Source organism: Hippocampus bargibanti, linkage group LG18 (genome assembly GCF_051943395.1).
Source record: "Hippocampus bargibanti isolate YZ-2025 linkage group LG18, ASM5194339v1, whole genome shotgun sequence".
NCBI classification, from domain to species: domain Eukaryota; kingdom Metazoa; phylum Chordata; class Actinopteri; order Syngnathiformes; family Syngnathidae; genus Hippocampus; species Hippocampus bargibanti.
In genome coordinates, this window is record NC_142751.1 from 15,564,245 (window position 1) to 15,588,793 (window position 24,549).

A 24,549-nucleotide genomic window follows, 5' to 3' on the forward strand; every position below is an offset into this window, starting at 1 on the left:
TTTTTTGTGATGCGGCAAACTGCTGCCCCCCACAGGCCTTTTGCAAAAAGTTTCCCTACCAAAGGCCACATTTAGGAATAATCCATTGGCAAAAGGTTGGGGTATTTTTTATTTTTATTTGATAGGTGTACAAGAACAATTTAATAGAAAACAAACAACGCCCCAATGAGGAACTTCAACTACTTAAAAGCAAATTGAAAACAAAATGTGTAGGAATTTTTTTTTTCATAAAAAAACAAAGGTCTGCAGGCTTCTTCTTAATCAGAGTCATTTCTGATATCTCCTTCTTCCTGCAACAAAAGAAGCAATTATTCACGATGAAATCAAAAAAATATACATTCCTAAATATCTCCAAATACCTCTTTCTGCTCTTTATTGTTCTGCATTTCATTGGCTGTGCCTTGAAAGTCATGTATGGGCAGAGTGGCCATCCAGCTGCGCATGGATCCCTCCTGACATTCCGTCTCCACAATCGTGGGATAAATATGAGCCTCTTTGAAGGCCTTGATGGCTTCCTCTTCACCATCCCATTCCAGACACTCGTGTAGCCCGTCGCCTCCAAAGCGTTTGTTATACCTGTCGAAGTGGACCCTCTCCAGAACCAAGCCGAGTCCCGGAGCTTTGGGCACGTCCACTTTGTCTTGTCCCCAACTTCGCTCCATGACGTTCTCCTCGGCGTATCCCTTAATGACGGCGATGACAAGGCCGATCATTTTCCGGATTTGGTGCATCATAAAGCTTTGGCCTCGCACTTTGATGACGGCAAATTGGTTATTACTGAGGATAAACGGTTCTCCGCAGGACATTTCCGTGATGTAACGACGGGCGCTCGGGTCATTCGGAGCCTTTTGGGAGGTGAAGTTGTGGAAATTGTGGGTTCCTTTGTATCGCGCAAAGAGAAGGTTGACTCTCTGGAGCGCGTCCGCATCAAGGCGGAAGGATTCCGTGTCATTTGTTTTGGAGTCTTTATGAGAAAAGGCCACCGTTGGAAGTAAGTAAGAATATGTGCGAGCGTCACAGTTGTTTTTGGAATTGAATCCTTGGGTCACTCGTTTCAAACCTGTAGTTGGAAAAAAAGCAGTGGTGATGTGTCTTTAGATAGAACACATTTATTTTGAGACCGTGCACATGAGTGAAAAGAGGCTGAAATTATTTTCCCTATGAAAGCAAATGGAAATGTAAGCAACATTTGTAGACGCATTTCACCAAATCAGTCAATCACTATAATCATCCTGAATACTCCTTTTGTGCACGTTACATTGACTGTGGATTCTGATAATCAGAATACCTTTATTCGTCCCACAATGGGGAAATTTGCAGTCCACAGCAGCAATTTGAAAGGGGATGTGGTGGGGGGGGGGTGAAAGGATAGAAAACAAGATATTCTAAGCATAGCAAAATAAAAATGTCAACTGTATACTGTAAATGTGCAAAACTGTTTCATAAAAAAACTGTACGTGGTGCAAGTATCAAGAAAGGCATATTGATAATCTCATATGTATGTTGATGTATTCTCCACCTTTGTATTTTGTTGACATATTTTAATGATTTAATCTCCAACACTCACCAATGATCCTGATTTGTGGTGGCAGGTGCTTGTTGATTTTTTCAACTATATCTTCAATCAACCACAGCTTCAAAGACACTACTTGGCCTGCTGCTGACACACCCTAAACAACATCAAATATTAAATACGTCCTGACCGATTATTGATCGATTACATTTCAAATGTATTATTACATTGGGGAGTGTTTTATGAACGGTGTTGCAAAAAATGGACATTCACACATTCCAAAATCATACATGACGTTGGTGAACCTGAGTCCGTGATGCACCCTGTCGAAAATGAATGGAGGGAGATGACAGGCTGACCTTATCAGTCCTGGCACATCTTTGGAAAGACATCTTCTTCATGTCATCGCCGTGGTTTTCAGGAATGCAGCCTGATTTGATCAGAGCTGCTACGAGATCATCTTCTATTGTCCTGAACTGAGTGGTACCGGGATTTCGCTAAAACAGAAATGAAAAGAATGAGGGGGGAGGGGGGATACATAATTTTGGGCATGTTTTTTAGTGTGTACCTGCATTCCATAGTAACCCTTGCCACAGTATGCCATCAGCAGGATGACTTTCTTTTTGGGGTATCGCTTTTCCTCTTCCGTGTTGTCTCCATCCAATTTGGCTATTTTAGTGGTTTGAACAATCTCATTTTCCTCTTTGGATCGTTTCAAGAGATTAGCAGCCGGTGCGCTTTGTGATGCTTCGCCCATATTGGAAAGTAATTGTGTAAGAGCACCTGGAGGACCACGCATTGAAACCTTTATGGAAGAAGTTTCGAAAAAGTCAAGTGTTTTACTGTGGAAAATCTTACCGTTTGCTGCTACTATACGTCTACTAGCTACCAAGGCTTTCAGCGGCAGTCTGGTTTTAAACATGTCCCCTAAGCCATTTAAATTGAAGGTAGACGACGCATCCAAAAACCATACTACAGTATATAGGGTGAAATAGCTAACACGAATAGCACACGATATCGCAATGAAACTAAACGAGAACAAAATACGTTTTGAACGTGCTGAGGAATAAAACGTATTTATTTTTCCAACGATTTACAGTTTTCCTCACCCCAATTTAATAATTCTATTATACATATCCACGAATTGATGATATCGCCGCCATTTTGACACATGGAAAATATCAACTTTAACCCCGTTGGAAATATCGCGTGATTTGTGTTATCGCGTGACTTCATTGGAACACAACGTTTATTGTGAAAAACAAGTTATTTGATTTTATTATTCTAAATACATGTTTTGTTGTGCTATATTAAGTTCAAGTATATGATTGACCTCATATTTTTATTTCGTTTTCATAATTTTTATAATTGCACTACTTGTATTTAAAAACGTGTATTTTTTGTACATGTAATTTTACCTCCAACAATCTGTTCTCTATTTTATTGGATATTTCATGCTTCAGTTAACGAATTTCATTCACGGCTTTCTTGACAATCAATTGGGGATCTAAATTTTTGCCCAAGGCTCGCACTCATAAAGAAAAAAATATATGTAAATGACAATTAAAAAAGGTTTTGTGCAGTCATAAGCATATGAGTACCGAAGTATAGAAATGACGAATGACAATGCAATATACATATTGTATTTTCCGTCACTCAGAAAAGTGCAGTTGTGTGGGCTTGCGGTAGTTTGTGAACTATTATGTAATAAACTTTGTATCCACTGGAGTGCAGCAAACTGGATATGATGGAGCATCTCGGGGTCTGCAAGGTAGCAAAAGCAACTCTGAAAGATGATGATCAAGACCATTAAAACTCTTAGAAACCACAAAGCAAATTTAAACTTAATTCATAAATGCACAGGGAGCCAATATACTGGTTTTTAAAAATGCTGTAAAGTGTAGTCGCATTCTGAAGTCATGAAGTCCCAGATAGTCTACATTGCTCAACATCACTCGATAGTGTTTATGACTCAAGTGTATATGCTGTTGTAGATGCTTGATTTCTATTTCTGTCTTTTGTGATAAAAAACAGGACGATAACAACAGTATATGAGAATGCAGTTTCGGAAAACTGCATACGAGCTGTGGAAAGCAGTCAGAGTGGCCCCACACCAATCAACTAAGTCCCATTGGCCTTTGTCAAGGGAGACATTGAGATATTTATTATGCCATTCACCACTAGATGCAATCATTAAAATAACCATCGACTTTCTCCTGTGACGCGGAAACTGCATGACAATTAATTACCCTTTCATAAGAGTTGTGGTGTAACATATTTTTTTAATGTGATTACTTCGTTTCCCTTTCCGATGCTTTGTAAAATGAGAGAGACAATAGATGTTTCTCATCACCACACCCTTTAAACATTTCGATTTTCAAGTGCCTTGTTAATGTTAACACAAGCATAATGACATGGATTACAATAATACTGGGAGGAAAACCTTTGAATCTTCTTCTTTTCCTTTCGGCTTTTCCCTTCAAGGGGTCGCCACAGCGAATCAGTAACCTCCATCTTCAGAGGTATGATACGCATGTTTGTTTTGGCCCAGCTTTTACGTCGGATGCCCTTCCTGACACAACCCTCTATTTATCCGGGCTTGGGACCGACACAAGAAGACTTATGTCCCTTTGTGGCTACCAGAACAAGCAACTCGCTCAGTAAAAGGCTCCCAAACACAAAATGGTCATCAGTACAGCAACAATCAAAAAAGCAAAACTATACTCACCATTTGATGTCAATGCTCTTATCTTACCGTGAAATGGGCATCTCTTTCCCTATATTACATCACAAACAGGACTTCAAAGTCTACGTTACAGCTCATTGATGGCTTGTAATTTTCAAAACAATGTTTTAGAATATTCAGAGACAACTGACATGTTGATTTAAAACAGTAAGAATAATAATAGTACTGGTAGTAATAATAGTGATAGTAGTAATAGTAATAATAATATTAATAATAATAATAATTAGTGAAATTTCCCCATTGTGGGACGAATAAAGGTTTTCTGATTCTGATGAACGCTAGGGCCTACTATACTCCTGTTTTTATGTAAAATGATACTGCCACGTTCTTTTTGTGTTAATTTTGTTAACGTATATGGTCAACCCTAACCCTTGAGCTAAGCTGCAAGCCAACGTCACAATCGAAGAGCCAGGCCCGCCTTCATCTTTTTACATTATCTTTGCAAAAAAACGCGTAGTCTATCGCACTTTGCATGAATAAAGATATAATTTGTGATTTGTTGTTGGATCGATTAAAATCTTATTCAACAGACAACAAATAGTGGCGAGTTATTTTTAACGTGATTTACAAGGGAAAATTAAGATGGCGAGTGGGTGAGTTCCGGTTTGAGTAACCAATCAGGAAAAGGCTTTACTGGTTTGAACAACCAATCAGAGGCTTCCACATGCGGGCACCGAAAACCGCATTCGACTCACACGAAGGCTGCGGCGGACGCTTGCAATTGATAGCGAAGAAGACGCTGGGGAACTCGTCATAATTACAACGGCGAAACAGGCGAACACGGATTTACCAAACAAACGCATATTTACATATTTCGTCTTTGTAAGGTTTTCTCCAGCTCCGTCTCACGTTCAGAAGATCGATGCGCACGTTTACGGCGTCGATGATATGAGTTATCCGTTGAACATTTCTCGGTAGAGCGAGCAAATCGCGACCGGCGAAATCAAGCCACAGCCGAAATTTTAGCTTAGCTTTAGCGGCTAACTAGCACCTTAGCCGCTAATTCGGCAAAACAGACACCTGCTCGTTGTTATTATTTTTTTTGCTTCGCGTTGAAGTTGTTTACGTGCAACATAGCAATACAAGGCAGTTTTTAGTTTATATTTTTAATTTAAAAGCCAGTTGTGTCAAAGGAAGGATCGTGTCAGTTCGAGGTCGGGTCCAATACAGTCAAGCGGGTCTCCTGGAGTGGCCGTTCACAATGGACAACGCACACACGAAGACGGTTGAAGAAGTTTACAGCTTTTTTAATGTGAACGAAAGTACCGGCCTGAGTTCGGAGCAAATCAAGAAACAACGGGAACGATTCGGACCCAACGGTAAGGATTGTGCTTCCAAAAACGCCTTTATGGCATGTAACGTTAGATGCGGCCCGTTAGATAGATGATCCTTATCGAATTCAAATTATTGACCAATTGTTTTTTACCCCTCTCTTTTTCCCCTTGGTTTCCTTTATGATGACATACAGAGTTGCCAGCCGAGGAGGGTGAGGACACAATTCATTTTCTTTTCAAATAATGTGTTGAAAATGCATTTCATTTAAACGTCATCCTATTTTTTTTTCCTCCGAAAGGCAAGTCCCTTTGGGCACTAGTGGTTGAACAGTTTGAAGATCTGCTCGTGCGAATCCTTTTACTGGCTGCTTGCATATCCTTTGTGAGTATTGTATTACTCTTGTGTCACTGTTTGCTCAATGGATATAAAACGGAGCTGTTTTGCACATATAAACTGCTCTTTTTAAGAGGATAGCTGCGGTAATCCTGTCTGAATAGGTCGTGATTCTGATCCGAAGGGTGGAAATAGAAGTACTCTGGCAATTGTGCAATTCTTGCTGAAATATCAATGACTCATGTCGCAGAAGGAAGGAAATCGGTACAATTATCATGTAAAAATGTACGAATTTGAATAAATAGTATTTATTATTTTTTACTCAGCATTTGTGTATCTACATGGTTGTATTTGCAAGGTGTTTTCTGACGGGTGGTTCATTTGGATTGGATTGGATTTGCCTTTATTAGTCTCACAGTGGAGAAATGTACATTTCACAGCAGCAAAGTGATGAAAGGAATGAAAGTAGAAGAACAAAGTACATGAGCTGCTGGAAAGGCAGCCACTCTCGCGGTGCCGTCTTGAAGTTTAAATAACAAATAATATGACAGCATAGAGACAATATGACAAATCAAAGACTCAGAGAGACATTCATTCTTCAGGACTTGCTGTACCCTCTTTGTGATGACGTGAAGCAGTTCTAGATGAAAGAGGAGAGGATCAAAGCGTCTTTCCACCAGTGTTGAAAGCAAACACGCAGCTGTAGCATCATCCATTGACGAAAAGAGACTGTCTCACATGTTTGATGATTGCATTCATCAAACATCATGAATACAATGAACACAACCAGGATAAAATATGACGAAGCATACAACTGTCATTTTGTGAATCCAAAGAGAACCTTGTTTTGTTAGACGTAAGGGAGTCTCGTGTCTTTACTCTCTACAACAAAACTTGACAGCTTTTATTACATTGGGCAGGCAGCCACTTCCTTTCATGTATATCAGATTCTTCCTTCCTAGCCAGAAATATGCCGTCTCCCTCTTAAAATAACGGAGTCACATTTTGACAAGAATAAAATAACGCCGGGGAATGCAAAGCTATTACCTTTTACGGATGTAATCCGCCATAGATTTTTTAAATACGCCGTTCGTCATCACTTTTCCGAGGACTTCACACCCCATGTAGGTTCAATATAACCGATATCGATATAATGAGACTTGACTGTAAAAGCATATTTGTGCCGAATCAAATTGTCGCTGTGTTTGATTTCCTTCTGTCATTCATGGCCCAGCGTGACATACTATCGCACTTAGCCCAGTTTCCACGACCTGTTTCAAAATGTCTTTGTGGGGAAGTGCCTCATCAAATACTTTTAATTGCATCCTGGCATCGTGTCGACTGCAGCCGAAATGCCGGAAAGTAGATGACCTGCTTTTATGTCACAGAACTGCCATGGCTCCGTCTGTCATATTCCACACGTTCGTCAAGGACTTGCGGCCATTGGCATCTTTTGAATTGCGCTTCAAGGCTAACGTTTCCTCCGTTGCAGGTGCTGGCCTGGTTTGAAGAAGGAGAAGAAACCGTAACAGCTTTCGTGGAGCCCTTCGTCATCCTGCTTATTCTTATCGCCAATGCAGTCGTCGGAGTCTGGCAGGTAAGCGGACGATCAAATCCAAGAACAGTAATCCGGCACGTTTCTGAACGACCATCAAGGATGACAATTTTGATGGAAACATAGGGAAGCTCATTCATTCATTTATTATCCTATTTATTTATTTATCTGTTTTTGTTCATTGATTGATGTAATTATCTTACATGCAACCTTATATGCTTTATCGGCACCCAAACAAATTCGGGAATGACGCTCCACGTCATATTTTAGATTGGGTGTACCTTTATTCGTCTCGCAGTGGAGAAATTTACATTTCACAGCAGAAAAGTTATGAAAGGAAGAGGAAAGGAAAGAAAGAAGTGGAAAAACAAAAAGACAGGAGCTGCTGTTAAGGCAGCCACTTTCGCGGCACCATCTTGAACTTAAAAATAAAAAAAACCTAAATAAATAATATGACAACACAAAGACACAGAGAGTCATTCCTTCTTCAGCACTTGCTGTACCCTCTTTGTGACATGAAGCAGTTCTAGATGAAAGAGGAGAGGCGTCCAAAGCTTCCTTTTCAGCAGTGGATCAGGGACATCAACAGGGACATGATGTTGGTGTATTTTAATCGATATGTCATTTACCCCATCTTGCTTCTTTTTAGCAGCCATTTTTTTTGGTGTTCATGTATTTTCAAGGCTTTATCGTTGACCCACTCTGCCCCCCCCCCAGGAGCGAAATGCAGAAAATGCAATTGAAGCCTTGAAGGAATATGAACCAGAAATGGGCAAGGTCTACCGGCAGGATAGGAAGATTGTCCAGAGGATCAAAGCCAGGGACATTGTACCCGGCGACATTGTGGAGGTTGCAGGTACGTTTATTTGGGGAGGGGGGGGGGGGGTTATTTCTCTTATATTACAACATGTTGCTTTAAGATTATTGAGTTGTTCAAAAAAGGACATTTACTTCCTATAAAGACCATCACACATGCTGCCTCTTCCTCTTTGCCATTTTCCTGTCAGAAATGTCTGAAAATAGAACCGTTATGTAATAGATTAACATGTCCATCCCACCTCTGCATAATCTGCTGCTATACACTGCCACCCCCACACGCAATTATTGTTCCCCTATTAGAATACGCTGACGTTTGACTGACGCCGCCGTTTATCATGCGTGGGTTGGATTGTGATGTTTTTCCATTCATGAAAAGAGGACAAATTGTCTCTTGGGATGGGGGGGGGGGGGATGACCCTGTGAAAGGTCACCGAAGGCTGTCGGCCTACGTGCTCATCCTCCACGCCACTAATAGTAAAAATAATAATACATTTCATTTCTAAGCGCCTTTCAAAACTCTCAAGGTCAATTTACAGTCACAGGATACGTTTTACTGTGGGTGAGCAGCGGCGGTCACACGCACCAGCGTTCACTCAATCCGGAAGTAACTCAAATAGACAGCTAGCTACCTAATAGATAGCTAATAATAATCCATTGTATTTATAAGCTGTAAAGTGTCCTTGAGAGTTTTGAAAGGCGCTTAGAAATTACATGTATTATTATAAGCGCCGTTCAAAACTCTCAAGGACATAGCTAATAGATAGATGGATAGCTGTATAGGTAACAATTAGCTAGCTTTACATTATCCTACTTAGCACATTCAACTAGCTAGCTAATAGATAGCTACTAATAATAATAATACATTGTATTTATAAGCGCTGTTCAAAACTCCAAGTATATAGCTAATAGCTATCTAGCTAATAGCTAGCTTGCTTTGAATTATACTACTTAGCACATTCAACTAGATCGCTAATAGATAGCTGCTAATAATAATACATTGTAATTATCAGCGCCATTCAAAACTCAAGTACATAGCTAATAGATAACTAGCGAGATAGACAGCTACATAGCTAATAGCTTTGCATTTTACTACTTAGCACATTCAACTAGCTAGCTAATAGATAGCTATTAATAATAATACAATGCATACTAAGCATCGTGGAACCAAAGTAAATAAATCTCTCTCACTTGATGCTGCTGGAGAAGTTAGCTTGATTTATGTGGAGAAGAGGAATGCAAAATTTGCTCTTCTATTCAATTATGTTGATATGCTCACGTTTCTTTTTATTTTGTCGGTCCCCGGAGACGTTCTGGGTTTGGAAAAAGACCTGAACAGTACACAATTTGTCTAATTTCCTGGCACGGGATCAAAGAGAATCTCCTTTGTTTACACCGGGGTGAAGAAAGGTCCTCTTCCTCCTTCAGGCCAGCAAATTCCCAGAATAAAATATGTTTTCCCTTCAAGCATCAAAGTTGGTTTAGGAAAGACGAGCTAGCCCTGTATAGACGTTGATAATGAATCGGGAGTAGTGATGGTCGTAGTTTTGGCTAATCTAATGACAGCGATTGGACCGATGCGGTTGCCTTGTTGTTGTTTTTTTCTGTTGAGGGATCCGCAAAGTCGTTTATTTGAAGGTTGGCAGGTGGTGATGAAGAGCTTCTGACAGGAGCTGCTATCCTAGCAGCCTAGCTTAGCCATATTTGGTACCGTCTTGTCTCGATGCGTCAAGTGAAGGAAACCGGCATGTTACGGTGCTGATACTGAAGCGCTGTTGTTGTTGTTTTGATTTCATGTTGATGTATTCATTTAATTTTAAAAATAGCGTGTCTGCTCACAGAAAAAGCACATTTCTGCCTCCCGTTCGTTAAAGTAGAACATTTACAACTGTTAGTTTCCCATTTTTGGATGTGTGTTTTGGAGGACTCCCAACTTTAGTTCTGTCCTCCCTCACTCTCCTACTGTCTTCTTTGGCCACTTGAGAGGCTCAAGGGTTTCTGTGTCTGTCCTCACTGTCAGGATTCCAGCGTTATATTGGCCCCGTGGTCCTACGACTGCAAAACAGCATCAGAATTGGTTTCTCTTCCTCGCTATGGATGAAACACTTGATGGGGGGCGCGGGGTGGGTTGCTTCATGTCAACATTTGAAGTTTACAAGGGACCGGCTACGGTTTATTGCGGAAAGCATGCGTCATGTATTTGGTTCCCAGGCTGGTCATTCATGGTACTTTGATTGTCCATTGGAGAGAAAAAAGCCTTGGAACTGATCAATTGCACAGTTATATTTTGCTGGGCGATCAATGTCATTGATTGGATCGACAAAATAAGACATGAGAGGTAGACACGATCTTGTTCAGTTGTCGAAAGCGATTGGTCCATCAGATTTGTGATTGGATTGGATGTACCTTTATTCGTCTCGCAGTGGAGAACTTGACATTTCACAGCAGCAAAGTTATGACAAGAAGAGGAAAGGAAAGAAAGAAGTAGAAAAACCAAATACAGGAGCCGCTGGGAAGGCAGCCAATGTTGCGGCGCCATCTTGAAGTCAAAAGAACAAAAAAAAAAGAAATATCAAATAATTTGACAACACAAATAGACATTCTTCAGTACTTGCTGTACGCTCCTTGTGACATGAAGCAGTTCTAGATGAAAGAGGAGAGGATCAAAGCGTCCTTTTCAGCTGTGGATCAGGGAAGTCATGGTGGAATGTGCACGTCTACTACAAGCTAAATATTGAAAGCAAACATGAAGCTGTAGCATCCATTGACGATAAAACGAGATTGTCTCACATCTCCTGTCCCGCGTAAATCCGCTTCAATTCCAAGCCGCAACAGTTCCACATACGCGTCGGCGCTCTGCTGCAATATAGGAAACAGAATCAGAAGAATCTATGAATCCGAATATGTTCCGCATGAAATACATCTTGTGATTTTGCTGTTGGTTTTCGTCCCTAGTTGGCGACAAAGTACCCGCGGACATCCGGCTGACGTCCATCAAGTCAACGACGTTGAGAGTGGACCAGTCAATTCTAACAGGTAAAACACTCATTTATAATACCGGTAATAATAATACATTTCATTGATAAGCGCCTTTCAAAACTCTCAAGGTCACTTTACAGTCACAGGATACGCTTTTCTGTGGGTGAGCAGCGGCACCACACACGCCAGTGTTCACTCAACACGGAATTAAGACAAATAGATAGAAAGCTAGCTAGCTAGCTAGCTAATACGTAGCTAATATGAAGCCAGTCGATAGCTATCAGATAGACGATGAGATGAGACGAATGCGAATTAGATGAAGCGATGGGCGAATAATTCGGACAGCAATGGAAAATATTTCAAAGTGGCGTCCAAGGATGGATGCTGCACGTGAGAGTCGTTTTATGTGACTCAAAGGCCTTCAAACTCTCGTCCTACCCAAACTGCCTTAATTGGTCGCAAACTCCACTTGGTATTTTTAGTGTTTGAGCTATTTTCCCTTCTGCTCCTCTTCTCCCCATTCAAGGCCAAAAGCTGCGTGGCGCACCCTATCGGAACACGTACATCACGCCGCTAGCTTGATGATACGCCGTACAAGCGACATCATCGGCTAAACCCCCCCCCCCCCCCCCCCCCCATAGTCGTCATGCTTGCTTAGACAGCTGCAAAGCGCGTTGCTCAAGTGTCAACGACGCATCGCAACTCCTGCACGTGTGACTGTTGAGTGCCACTTATGTTTTTTTTTTCTTTCTATGTAGGAGAGTCTGTGTCTGTGATCAAACACACTGACCCGGTGCCGGACCCCCGCGCAGTCAACCAGGACAAGAAGAACATGCTTTTTTCTGTAAGTTTTGCCGGTCCCGAACCTCCAAGCGTGCAAAAATATGTCCACTGCGGTGCCAGGGGTTTTGACATTTTCACTGAAATCGCACGACCCGCACAATATTGAGTTTTAGGAATAGACCGTAGACTCTCTTTTTTTCATAGTCAGTTATCTGAGCTTGAAAGGGGGGCGGCTGCACAAAATACAATACCTCTTGATTTATACGCCGCTATAACAACATCTGAAGCTGTAACAAAGCGCTTACCTTTCCTACCAGGGCACCAACATTGCAGCCGGAAAGGCTGTCGGCGTGGTGGTGGCCACGGGCGGAAACACGGAGATCGGTAAAATTCGTGACGAGATGGCTGCCACCGAGCAAGAGCGTACGCCGCTGCAGCAAAAGCTGGATGAATTTGGACAGCAGCTATCCAAGGTTAAAAAAAAGCACGGTTTTGATTTGGCGGAACAACGTTTACCACCGCCCGCCGTCGCTGTGTTGCAGGTCATCACGTTGATCTGCATCGCCGTGTGGATCATCAACATTGGCCATTTCAACGATCCCGTCCACGGGGGCTCTTGGATCCGGGGGGCCGTCTATTACTTCAAAATCGCTGTGGCGCTGGCAGTGGCGGCCATTCCTGAAGGTACGTTTGCCTTATCCGACGCCACCCGATTGTCTTTTTGATACATACCGAAACGTTTCTCCCCTCTTCAGGGTTACCTGCGGTCATCACCACTTGTCTGGCTTTGGGGACGCGACGCATGGCGAAGAAAAACGCCATCGTCCGCAGTTTGCCCTCCGTGGAGACCCTCGGCTGCACGTCGGTCATCTGCTCGGACAAGACTGGCACGCTGACCACCAATCAGATGTCTGTGTGCAGGGTACGCGCCGTATAAATTGGGAGATTATTTTTTACATTTAAATCTTTCAGTGCCTGACGATGTGAAACAATGTGTTCACTACAGTGCCAGGGTTTTTGTCATTTTCACTCAAATGGCAGGACCTACAGAAAATTTTAGGACTATATAAATAGTCAATGCAGCGTTAGAAAACTTAGACGCTCTTATTTTATTCGAAAAAAGTAAAGTAATATGGGTGTGGACTTTTCTGAGCTTCAAATGGGGGCAGCTGTACAACATACAATACAAAACATGCATCTTGATTTATTTAGTGATTTCATTACAACTGAAGCTTGTAACGACGCGCTAACGTGGACGAAAACAATTTTTTTTTTCCAGAGGTCTGACCGGCACTTTAACAGCACCCCAGCAAGAATAACCAAAACCTGAACAAATTCAGGAATGGTCCATGTCACTGTTTTCAATTTGCGAATGAGTAAATTAGAATAATTTTGTTAGATTTTTTTTTTCATGGAGTTAGCTCCAATTATCATTTATTTGATTCATTTATCAATCTTATCTATTTAAAAACACAGCCAGACAGGATGTGGTTTAGTTTGTGGGAGCTTGTCATTTGCAGCACAAGTGGCAGATAAGTTGCGTAATTGACCTTCTGGGAAAAACGGTCCTTCTTCCTGTCTTGCCTTATTTATTTTTTTAAATTGACCGCTGCCATCTGCTGGATGCTGTGCCAGACCCATTTTCCCCCCTGCAGAACCTCCACAAGTCTAATTTCACAATTGTTAATATCTTTACCATCTGTTGTTTTTGTTTTCCAGATGTTTATCATCGACCAAGCTGAGAGTAGCCATTGTTCCTTAAAGGAATTCTCCGTCACCGGCTCCACATACGCGCCGGATGGACAAGTGTGAGTTTTGATAATACGAGATCAGCCGAGAACACGTTCGGGTGTCATTGATAACTGGCTGTTGTGTCTTCAGGTACCAGGATGGCAAACAAGTCAAATGTTCCAAATACGACGCGCTGGTGGAGCTGGCTTCCATCTGTGCGCTCTGTAACGATTCCTCCTTGGACTATAATGAGGTGGGCTGGCATTTGCAACATTGTACAGTGATACCTCGGCTTAGGAATACTTTAGCTAACTATCTTTTCGCCTTACGAATGTTAAATTCGCAAGAATATAATCTTGGCATACAAACTATTTTTCGGAAAACATACGGAGCGCCACAATGAGTGATGTGTCGTTCGCGAACAAGCCGGTTCTTGGAGCTCCTGAAATGGCAGCCGGCTTTTTCCCCCCTATTCCCCCACCCCCAGTCTTCGTTTAAAGCCACTCGTGATTGGTCAAGATCCGTGGTAGAGGAGCGTTACAGAAACACACACGCACACGAAAGGGTGACGACAGAGCTTGAAACAAAAAAACAAGTGAAATGGTGAGAAAATTGATAGAAAACAGTGAAATTTGGACTCGTTTCAACTTTATTGATAATTAAAAGGCAAAGTGTAGACTGCAAGGTTAAAATATCCCATCAATCAGGCTCCACAAATAACCCGCAAAGCCATCTGTACAATTTGAAGAGAACATACAAGTAAGGGAACCAGCTATTAATGAAGTTTCGAGTGCCTCTGCCTTCATCTGTTGCTGTTGCAATATCACAACTTCCAAGATGTACAACCCAGAGCTCCTTGAGACACTTTATGCAAAGAGCTATCCATTCCATCAAGCCATCAACGACCATCACAAAGGTCAATAAAACGACTTTATTATACAGTAAAGTTTATTTCTTTAATTATAAGACCATAGTACAGTTATTATACATAAAAGAAGGTATATTGTGTGTAGTTTTAAGGCTTATTTATTTAAAAATTGTTTTATGGGCACCTGGGAATGGATTATTCTCATTTTAATGGTTTCCTATGGGAAATTAATTTTGGGAACACACACTTTCCGCCATACACACACTTTCTGGGAACCAGTTAAGTTCGTAAGCCAAGGTATCACCGTACTTCTACTCCGCTGTTGGATCGCAGGTTCTGTGATACAATTTTTTTCCTCCTATTTCCAGACCAAAGGCGTGTATGAGAAGGTGGGCGAGGCCACCGAGACGGCCCTCACATGCCTGGTAGAGAAGATGAACGTCTTTGACACGGATTTGAAAGGCCTTTCCAAGATCGAGAGAGCCAACGCTTGCAACTCTGTACGTAGCACTTAGCGGCGACTTAAAATCCGAACGCTGAAAGCTTTCTTGTTCAATCTAAGGTTTTCCCGTTGCGTTCAACATGCGCAGGTCATCAAGCAGCTGATGAAGAAAGAATTCACATTGGAGTTTTCCAGAGACAGGAAGTCCATGTCCGTGTACTGCACCCCCAACAAAGCCCGCTCGTCCGCATGCAAGATGTTTGTCAAGGTAGGTTGCGCACAATCGCTTACTTTTCCTGACATTTTGTCATCTGATATTCATTTACACCACAGGTGTCAAAGTCAAGGCCCGGGGACCAAATCCGGCCCGCCACACCATTGTGTTCGGCCCGCGAAAGCAAATCTAACTTGCTAGCTAAAGTATCAACAAAAAATAAAATAAAATTGTCGTGTATAAACCACAATAACAGTCATTACTGATTACTTCAAATTTGAATACAAGTCATCCTCTACTCTTTCATCTGGAAGAAATTTAAAATCCAAGATTCGTTTTCCATGGAAATGCCCTAATCCGTTCGAAAGCTCCCAAAATTCCGACAAAATGGCTTTGATCCTCTCCTCTTTCATCTACAACTGCTCCATGTCACAAAGAGGGTACAGCGAGTGCTGAAGAATGAATGACTGTGTCTTTGTGTTGTCACCTTATTTGATATTATTTTTTTTTTGTTCTTTTGACTTCAAGATGGCGCTGCGAGAGTGACTGCCTTTACAGCAGCTCCTGTATTTTGTTTTTCTACTTCTTTCTTTCCTTTCCTCTTCCTTTCATAACTTTGCTGCTGTGAAATGTAAATTTCTTTGACACCCCTGATGGACACTCTTCTTAGCGCATGCACAGATTTCAACCCTAAAGGTTGCTGCGCTCCTCTCTGTACAGGGTGCCCCCGAAGGGGTGATTGACAGGTGTTCGCACGTGCGCGTGGGTGTCAACAAAGTGCCCATGACACCCGGCATCAAGGACAAACTGATGTCTGTGATCAGAGAATACGGAACCGGCCGGGACACCTTGCGCTGTCTGGCTCTGGCCACCCGAGACAACCCCTTGAGCAAGGAAGAACTGGTCTTGGAGGACTGCACTCGATTCGTTGACTATGAGGTACATTAAAATCCTGTCAATCATTGGCTGACATTCCTAAATTTATTCGGGAATTGAAAAGTGTGACATGGAGCGCCATTCCCGAATTTGTTCGAGTTTTGGGCTTTTTTTGTCTTGCGGGGGTGCTGATAAAGCACTGGTCAGACCTGTGGCAACGTTTTTCCCATTCACGAGGGGGCAGCATTTGCCTTTTGTCCATGTTAGCGCTTTGTTACAGCTTCAGCTGTTGTTAAAGCGCTATTTTAACCAATATGAGTGTATTGTATTTTGGACAGCCACCCCCCACTTTAAACTCAGATAACTCCATTTAACTTTAGGAATTAACTATTTTCTTCTGATGAAAGAAGCGAGTCTAAGGTTTCTTATGTATTCCTAAAATATTCCTTCTATTGCCTGAGACCGTTGCTTAGACAACACAGACACACCCTTCGCCACACGTAGCAATGGTCGATTTAGCGTCCTGGCACTGGGATGCTAAGTCACACAAACGCACACCTCGTTCGTGTTTTTCACCTGGACTGTATGTAGTCCTAACATCTGGCGATAAAATAAATAAATCTATATTTTGTGAATGACCTCAGACGGACCTGACCTTTGTGGGCTGTGTGGGCATGCTGGACCCTCCCCGAGCAGAGGTGGCGGCTTCCATTCGACTCTGTCGTCTCGCCGGCATCCGAGTTATTATGATCACCGGAGACAATAAGGGTACGTTGGTCGTTTCTGTGCGCTGCTTCATGCCTTACAAGTGCAAAACAAACATAGTTTTAGCTTTTTCTTCCCCCAAGCCCCATAAAAAGTAACCAAATGCCCCTTGTGGTCATTAAAGGAACTGCAGTCGCAATCTGCAGGCGCATCGGTATCTTCGGAGAAGAAGACGACGTCGCCAGCATGGCCTTCACCGGACGGGAGTTTGACGATCTCAGCCCGTCGGCGCAACGCGAAGCGGTGGTCAAGGCTCGCTGTTTCGCTCGCGTGGAACCGTCCCACAAATCCAAGATCGTGGAGTATCTGCAGTCCTACGATGAGATTACAGCCATGGTAAGAAGGGTCGACGTCTCGGCCATCTGGAATGACGCTTTGGATTTGGAACATTGGGAGATTTCCACGTGGCCTTTCAGACTGGCGACGGGGTGAATGACGCCCCCGCTCTCAAGAAGGCGGAAATCGGGATTGCCATGGGCTCCGGAACGGCGGTGGCCAAGACGGCGTCCGAAATGGTGCTGGCCGATGACAACTTTGCCACCATCGTGGCCGCCGTCGAGGAAGGCCGGGCCATTTACAACAACATGAAGCAGTTCATCAGATATCTCATCTCCTCCAACGTGGGCGAAGTTGTCTGGTAAGATTCCATTACATTAGATTAGAATCATAATCATAATAATACATGTCATTTATAAGCGCCTTTCAAAACTCTCAAGGTCACTTTACAGTCACAGGACAAGTTTTCCAATGGGTGAGCGGCGGCAGCCACGCGCGGCAGCGTTCACTCAATGTGGAAATAACTCAAAAAGATGGAAAGCTCGCTAGCTAGCTAATAACTCAAATAGCTAGTAAGCTAGCTAGCGAGCTAATAATTGAAATAGGTAGAAAGCTAGCTAGTTCTTAATTTTTCACAATTATTATTTTTTTTGTCTTTGTTTCTGTGTGTAGCATCTTCCTGACGGCAGCCCTCGGCTTCCCCGAAGCTCTCATTCCAGTTCAGCTCCTTTGGGTCAATCTGGTGACGGACGGTCTGCCCGCCACCGCTTTGGGCTTCAACCCACCAGACTTGGACATTATGAAAAAGCCCCCCCGCAACGCTCGCGAGCCCCTCATCTCGGGGTGGCTCTTCTTCCGTTACCTTGCCATTGGATGTAAGTCGCTGGAATGTCCATGTCACAACTACTACGTCTAAATTGATTCATTGGAATTACCGTACTATAAGGCCCACCGGACATACGTATTGTCAAACTTTTGTCCATATATAAGGCGGACTTGACGTCAACGCTGCTATCTATCATGTAACATATGTTACATGATAGACAGACAGCTAATAGATTGATAGCTAGCGATACAGCTAATAGATAGCTAGCTTGCGAGATAGCTAATAGATAGCAAATAATTAGCTAGCTATGTAGCCAGCTAGGTAGCCAGCTAGATAGATGGCTAGCTATTAGTTATCTTTTGGGCAGCTCGCTATTATTATTATTACTTGATTATAAGGGGCATGGTCAGCTTTTGAAAAAACTTGATGGCTTTTAGGTGCGCCTTCTAGTGCGGGAAATTCGCTACCTGTGCTTTTTCAGGTGCGTTAATGTTTTCCACATATTAACCTCCCCTCTTAAAACAATGGCCAACATCATATTTTGGCGGCGTATCCCAACGCTCTTCTCGCTGTGCGTCACCAGGCTACGTGGGCGCTGCCACGGTGGGCGCCGCTGCCTGGTGGTTCGTCGCTGCAGAAGATGGACCGAGGGTGACATTTTTCCAGCTGGTATGAATTTTTAAGCCTTGCTTTTTACAGCTTCAGCTGTTTTTAAAGAGCTCTGTACAGTAAATTATTGAATCAATATGTATGTATTGTATTGCATGTTGTACAGCCGCCCCCGTTTCAAGCTCAGATAACTCCATGCCCATATAACTTAGGAATTAACCATTTTTTCCCATGAAAAAAAAAAGTTTAAGGTTTCTAATTCTTCTCTTTAATGTTGTTGAATATTGTGTGAGTTTTGCAATTTGACTGAAAATGACAAAAACCCTGGCACTGGAGTGGACATCATCTGCCAGTGAATGATTTTGATCATCGCTGTGCCGATTTTTGCCTCCAGAGTCACTTCCTGCAATGCGGACCGGAAAATGCAGACTTCAAGAATATCGACTGTAAAATCTTCGAGTCTCCTTATCCGATGACCATGGCCTTGTCAGTGCTGGTCACCATTGAGATGTGCAACGCTCTTAATAGGTTGGTTTTGTCTTGTTTTTTTATCAAGCATTTTCACAACTACTTACCAAATGTGGGACAAAAAAATTACTCTATTTTGTATAGAAGGTATTTAGCAGCAGTCAAACACTGAACGGGGAATTATTTACGTTACAATTTGTAATGCTATCTAGCTAGCTAGCTGTCTATTAGCTATCGCTTTCTAGCTACTTGAGTTACTTCCGGGTTGACGGAACGATCATCCACTGAAAAACGTATTCTGTGACTGTGAAGTGACCTTGAGGGTTTTGAAAAGCACAAAGAAATGAAATGTATAATAATAATAATAATACATTTAATTTATCAGTGTCTTTCAAAACTCTCAAGGTCACTTTACAATCACAGAATCAGTTTTTCTGGGTGGGTGAGCAGTGACAGCCACATGCGCCAGCGTTCACTCAACCGGGAATAACTCAAATAGATCAAGCTAGCTAGCTATCTATCTAGCTGATAAGTAACTAATAGATAGCTGGCTAGGTAGCCAGCAACGGTGACTCAGTTGAACTGGGAATAACTCAAATAGATTGAGTTAGCTAGCTAGCTAATAGATGACTGATAGCTAGCTAGCTAGACAGCTAATAGATGATTCTGATTATTATTTGTGTTTCAGCGTATCTGAGAACCAGTCTCTGCTGCGTATGCCTCCCTGGGAGAATGTATGGCTGCTGGGAGCAATCTGCCTTTCCATGTCCCTTCACTTCCTCATCCTCTACGTGGAGCCTCTTCCGGTAAAAGCATCCATTTGATCCAAAAATCACACTTTGGGCGTGCGTTCGGATACTCGCTTTAAAATGTCTCGCATTATTTGTTATTTTGCTTTGATGGTTTTTGGACTTCAAAATGGCGCCGCCATAGTGGCGCTTCACGGCAGCTCCTGTATTTTGATTTTGCTGCTGTAAAATATCCATTTCTCAACTGTGAGACAAATCATCGATTCTAATCTAAAAATGCGGCCTGGCCTGGTGAGTGACGTGGGTGTCAACGAATGAGATTTTTTTGGCTTCCAGATCATCTTCCAGATCACCCCCCTGAATCTGACCCAGTGGCTGGTGGTGCTGAAGATCTCCCTGCCGGTCATCTTACTGGACGAGGTTCTGAAATTTGCGGCCAGGAACTACCTGGAGCCCGGTAAAGAGCTGGAAAAGGCCGCCAGCTCGGACGGCTGCTGCCTGGCTGCATGCATGGAGGGCATCTCCTGGCCCTTCGTGGCCTTCTCCCTCCCGCTGGTCCTCTGGATCTACAGCACCGACACTAACATGGCCGACATGTTTTGGTGCTGACTGATTTGAGCACAACCTCGACTCTTCCATCACGCCCACCCCCCACCCATTTCCCACCACCACCTCCTCCCACGTCTGCCCACCTTCACGTGCGTAGCTTTTGTGTGTGTGTGTTGTTTGTTTGTAGATTTAGTGTGGGTGCGCCGATGCAGAGGAGCAACTGTATGTAACCCATGAAGTGCAACAGTACTCTCAAAATCACCCCAATTTAGTTGGCCCAAGGCTTTATTTAGCTGACCATCACTCACGTAGTAGACGTGGACCAGTTTGTTTCAACGGTTGCCATTTTTTTGTACGTAGATTTAATTCCATGCCTTTTTAAAGCTTTCTTCTTTTAGTTTTATTTTTTTCAAAGTGTCATCAGTCCAGTGACACAAAAAAAAGGTAACAATTATTTAGCGCAACTTCCCTCCTCGCGAAAAAGGAAATTGTGGATCTGTACAGAGATTGAACACTATTTTATGCTTTTTTTTTCTTCTTTTTTTTATGGCTTTGTAAATTTTTTCGGACCAGTGTGGCTTAGACGTACTGCCTTGATGGTTTTTTTTCTAATTAACTATTGTGTCTTCAGTGTAAACGTTATTTTTTTTCAAGGAAAACATGGCAGACAAGGGGGGGTTGAAATGGTCCAATCAGATGATGTGGAGGAGGAGGGTAACAAATTGCATGTCCTGTGACCAAGCATGAACTGTAAACGAGTCTAATTTAATTGTATGTCCCTTCTACTCCAAAATGTAAGACTAGAAATTAACATCATGGATTATGATTCTGTTTTTTAGTGATATGATTTGAAAGAAGTCATTTTTTTCTGCACTGGGAAGATCACAGCTACCTCAATGTGATACAAATGCTTTTTTGTCTTGTACCATCTGACCCCAACCCCGCCCGGTTGCTTGTGCAGAATTTTTATTTCGCTCTATTTTAGGAAAAAAAAAACATAATTTAGCGTGTTTTTCTTTTACATTCCCACTTCCGAGACCAAGTCGTTTGTGTACATAACCGTCTTGATGCTGATTCAAAGGACAATAATATAAAGAAATGATAATTACGACTCAAAAAAAGATATCACGTGATTTATCCCAAATCATTTTTTTTGCCCTTTAACGTAAAAAAAAAAATATACTTATGAATCCTTTGAATCATTTGTCATTATTTGCTTGAAGGAACATTACCTCTATGTGTGTGTGCGCAAGACAATTCACCTCGAAATACAGGTAACGTCCGACTTACGACCGAGTTTCGTTCCGACCAAACGGTTGTAAGTCAAAATGTTGAATAGAGACTCTGAGGCTAAACGAGTGGCAAACTCCCCCCTCTGGTGCCATCACACGGTCGATTGCTGTGCGAGCGCGATGCTGTCCGGCTGGCTGGCCAAAATTGTTGTACGCGTTGCCGGCCTGCTAGCGCGTTGCGGTTCCAGGCATAGAAGTAACATTTTAAAAATAGGGTATGGAGGTCGTGGTTGTAAGTTGGATGTTACCTGTACTTGGCTTTTAGATGACTTTGGTAGCATAATTGGTGTGCAAACCCATTTGAGCGTCCGTCCAGTTCACGTCAGACACGTGAAAGCATGTTTAGTGGCAATTAGAAGCCTGGATGTGTTTGTGTGTGTACCACTTTGACAACATTGATGTGCTTTTCTTCCTTCAATGCCCTCCACTGGCTCCCGTGTGTCACGAGAGTGAGTATTTTTCATTTCTTTGCCACCAATCACACTTGACTAAAAAGGGGGATAAAGACCAGAATTGTTCACTGCCTCCGCCACCTGCTTTGTTAAAATGATCTACATTGACACGATCACGCTTTCAAATGGCAATGATGTGACACTGTTTCTCTTTTTTTCCTAGATTGGCTGTCCTAAAAAAAATCATTCCGACTTAAATGAAGACCAAGGCATCATCAGTCATTGCGCACGACGTGGTGATGTATTTACCCCGAGAGAAAAAAATACCGACGTTCACCTTTTTCTGATGTACAGTGATACCTCCGTTTACAAACCCGTTGGCTTACAAACTTTTCGGTTTACGGACGTTAAATTGTTGAAAGTTTTACCTTGCCATACAAACTATTTTTCAGCATACACAGGGAGTGCCACAATGAGCGATGTGTCGTTCGCGAACGAGCCCATTCTAACAAGAAAATGGCAGCCGACTGTTTTTGTCCTCTATTCCCCGCCCCCAGTCTTCGGTTAAAGCCACGTGATTGGTCAAGATGGAGACGGCAGAGAGAGAGTGAGAAAATGAATAGGAAACAGTGAAATTTGGACTCGTTTCAACTTTGATAGTTCAAAGGCAGAGGGTCGACTGCAAGGTTAAAATTCCCATCAATCAGGCTCCACAAATAACCCGTACAAGCCATCTGTACACTTGATGCAGAAAGCTATCAACCCAGCTAAACAGAACACAATTGACTTTGAATACTTTGAAAACGATTGCAGAGAAAGCACCTCCAAGGGATCATTCCTCAAGCTGGTGAAAGAAGGCTACGTTCCTCATCAAGTGCTTAATGCTGATGAAACCGCCACTCCATTCCATCAAGCCATCGACGACCAACCCAAAGGTCAATAAAACGACTTTATTATACCGTACAGTTTATTTCTTTAATTATAATACCATAGCACAATTATTATACATAACATAAGGTATATTTTGTGTAGTTTTAATGCTGTGAAAAGTAGAAAATTATGTTGTATGGGGACCTGGGAGCGGATTATTCTCATTTTAATGGTTTCCTATGGGAAATTAATTTTCGAGATACACACTTTTCACCTTAAACACTTGGAACCATTTAAGTTTGTAAGCCAAGGTATCACTGCACTTAAAAAAGCAATTTTCTGCCCCTTTTTTCCAAATTGATCCGAATCTTTAGCACTTTTTTTGCCATGACAGTCCAACCGTCCATGCAAGCCATATCAAGATGCCGATTTAGATGATGGCGCAGGTGTGCTAAGGCGTCTCACAATAAAAAAAAAAAAAAAAAGGTTTCATATGAACAGTTGAAGGGCCGCTGCATTGCGGCAATCATTTATTTTTAATTCACATGGTATTTCTGACCAGTAGGATTGAAGTTGAGAGTGGCATTTTCTTTGTGGGTGGCGTTTGGGTATAGCACACCTGCACGGTGGATGAATTGTGATGGTGAGGGTTAGGGGGGGGGGCACTCACATTGTGGTTGATGGTCAGCGTATTCGGACTTTAGAGAAATAATTCACTTTGTGGAAAATGAGCCCAAAGAAAAGACTTTGTTTTCAGAATGCGTGTCATTTAGTTTTTTTTTTTTTTTAGCACAGTAAATCGACCAAATACAAGATGCTTTTAATATGCTATTTATTTACCACCCCCTTCCACCCAGCAACTTTTATTTTGGTGTGCAGGGAAGTTCAACCTCCCCCATTTGTGCATGAAGTTTCTCTCCTCTTCTTTTCATGATAGTTTTGACTCGTAGCGCGAACTTGCATTTTGTGTACAAACATCTTGCATGCCTTGCAGCTCTATGTAGGCTTTGCAGTTTGTAATAAATCCATTCAAATGTAGAAATATTCTTCAATGACTACATAGGGTTTTAAGATGGTTTGATAGTATACTTCTTTTTTTTGATTGTAACGTTTGCATCATTAGAAACGACACATGAAAACTGGCTAGGCAGTCGATTTTCTGTCTCGTGCTTCATCCGTAGAGGACATCCCTTGCAATACAAATATTCATTTTTGTCCCCCTTTTATTGACTCGAGAGGTCTTCATGATCCTGTGTTTGGCAACTGCTGTAAAACTGATCTAATGAAGCGTACTGTGCGGTCCATCCAAATGGAACCTGCGTTAAAAAAAAAAAATATGTATAGCAATCATGTAAAATACGACTCGTTATTTAAGGCTGATAATGATTGTAAATGCATTCAGTAACAGAGGTCGTGTTCATTCCTGAGGTTGTGTTTTCAGGTAAATAAAGATCATATTTCAAGTTTGCGTTTGGCTTCTTTACATTTCTGATTATTTATCACAGCGATGGAGAATAAATGGCTCTTTATGTGCGGTTTACACCAGCCCATCTCAGTATAAAATCCTACAATCTTACTTGCCTACCATTGCGTTCATTTACGATCATGCTAATTCCATTTGT

General features: G+C 42.3%; 2 protein-coding genes across 3 annotated transcripts; one reads left to right on the plus strand and one right to left on the minus strand.

Moving 5' to 3' along the window:
* Positions 1 to 91: 91 nt before the first annotated feature.
* On the minus strand, positions 92 to 4,816 carry pus1 (pseudouridine synthase 1). The gene is made up of 6 exons (XM_089019783.1): positions 2,372 to 4,816; positions 2,082 to 2,296; positions 1,873 to 2,010; positions 1,568 to 1,670; positions 360 to 1,060; positions 92 to 290 (listed from the first exon to the last, which is right to left on the minus strand). Exons 1-6 carry the CDS (start codon positions 2,433 to 2,435, stop codon positions 258 to 260), a joined length of 1,254 nt encoding a protein of 417 aa, XP_088875909.1. The 5' UTR covers positions 2,436 to 4,816; the 3' UTR covers positions 92 to 257.
* Positions 4,817 to 4,950: 134 nt separating this feature from the next.
* Positions 4,951 to 24,390, plus strand: atp2a2b (ATPase sarcoplasmic/endoplasmic reticulum Ca2+ transporting 2b). 2 transcript variants are annotated; one of them, XR_016118199.1, is made up of 24 exons: positions 4,951 to 5,578; positions 5,728 to 5,745; positions 5,833 to 5,915; positions 7,360 to 7,464; positions 8,140 to 8,278; positions 11,194 to 11,274; positions 11,976 to 12,061; positions 12,318 to 12,473; positions 12,543 to 12,684; positions 12,756 to 12,922; positions 13,720 to 13,808; positions 13,882 to 13,984; positions 14,968 to 15,099; positions 15,190 to 15,309; positions 15,976 to 16,194; positions 16,776 to 16,899; positions 17,021 to 17,232; positions 17,313 to 17,533; positions 17,845 to 18,047; positions 18,582 to 18,667; positions 19,002 to 19,135; positions 19,764 to 19,881; positions 20,161 to 22,114; positions 22,281 to 24,390. XR_016118199.1 is itself a non-coding variant. In XM_089019782.1 (23 exons), the coding sequence occupies exons 1-23, from the start codon at positions 5,461 to 5,463 to the stop codon at positions 20,431 to 20,433; spliced, it is 3,129 nt and encodes a 1,042-aa protein (XP_088875908.1). In that variant the 5' UTR covers positions 4,951 to 5,460; the 3' UTR covers positions 20,434 to 24,390. The 2 variants fall into 2 exon arrangements, 1 of the variants encoding a protein (XP_088875908.1); XM_089019782.1 differs by having other exon boundaries at positions 20,161 to 24,390.
* The last annotated feature ends 159 nt before the right edge of the window (positions 24,391 to 24,549 follow it).

Coding starts and splice junctions, on each gene's coding strand:
- pus1 (XM_089019783.1), bottom strand. CDS start 2,435: ATGTTTAAAACCAGACTGCCGCTGAAAGCCTTGGTAGCTAGTAGACGT. Junction 2,297..2,371: donor ACGTATAGTAGCAGCAAACG/GTAAGATTTTCC, acceptor GTGGTCCTCCAG/GTGCTCTTACACAATTACTT. Junction 2,011..2,081: donor AGGGTTACTATGGAATGCAG/GTACACACTAAA, acceptor TTTCTGTTTTAG/CGAAATCCCGGTACCACTCA.
- atp2a2b (XM_089019782.1), top strand. CDS start 5,461: ATGGACAACGCACACACGAAGACGGTTGAAGAAGTTTACAGCTTTTTT. Junction 7,465..8,139: donor CAGTCGTCGGAGTCTGGCAG/GTAAGCGGACGA, acceptor CCCCCCCCCCAG/GAGCGAAATGCAGAAAATGC. Junction 19,136..19,763: donor ATGTGCAACGCTCTTAATAG/GTTGGTTTTGTC, acceptor TTTGTGTTTCAG/CGTATCTGAGAACCAGTCTC.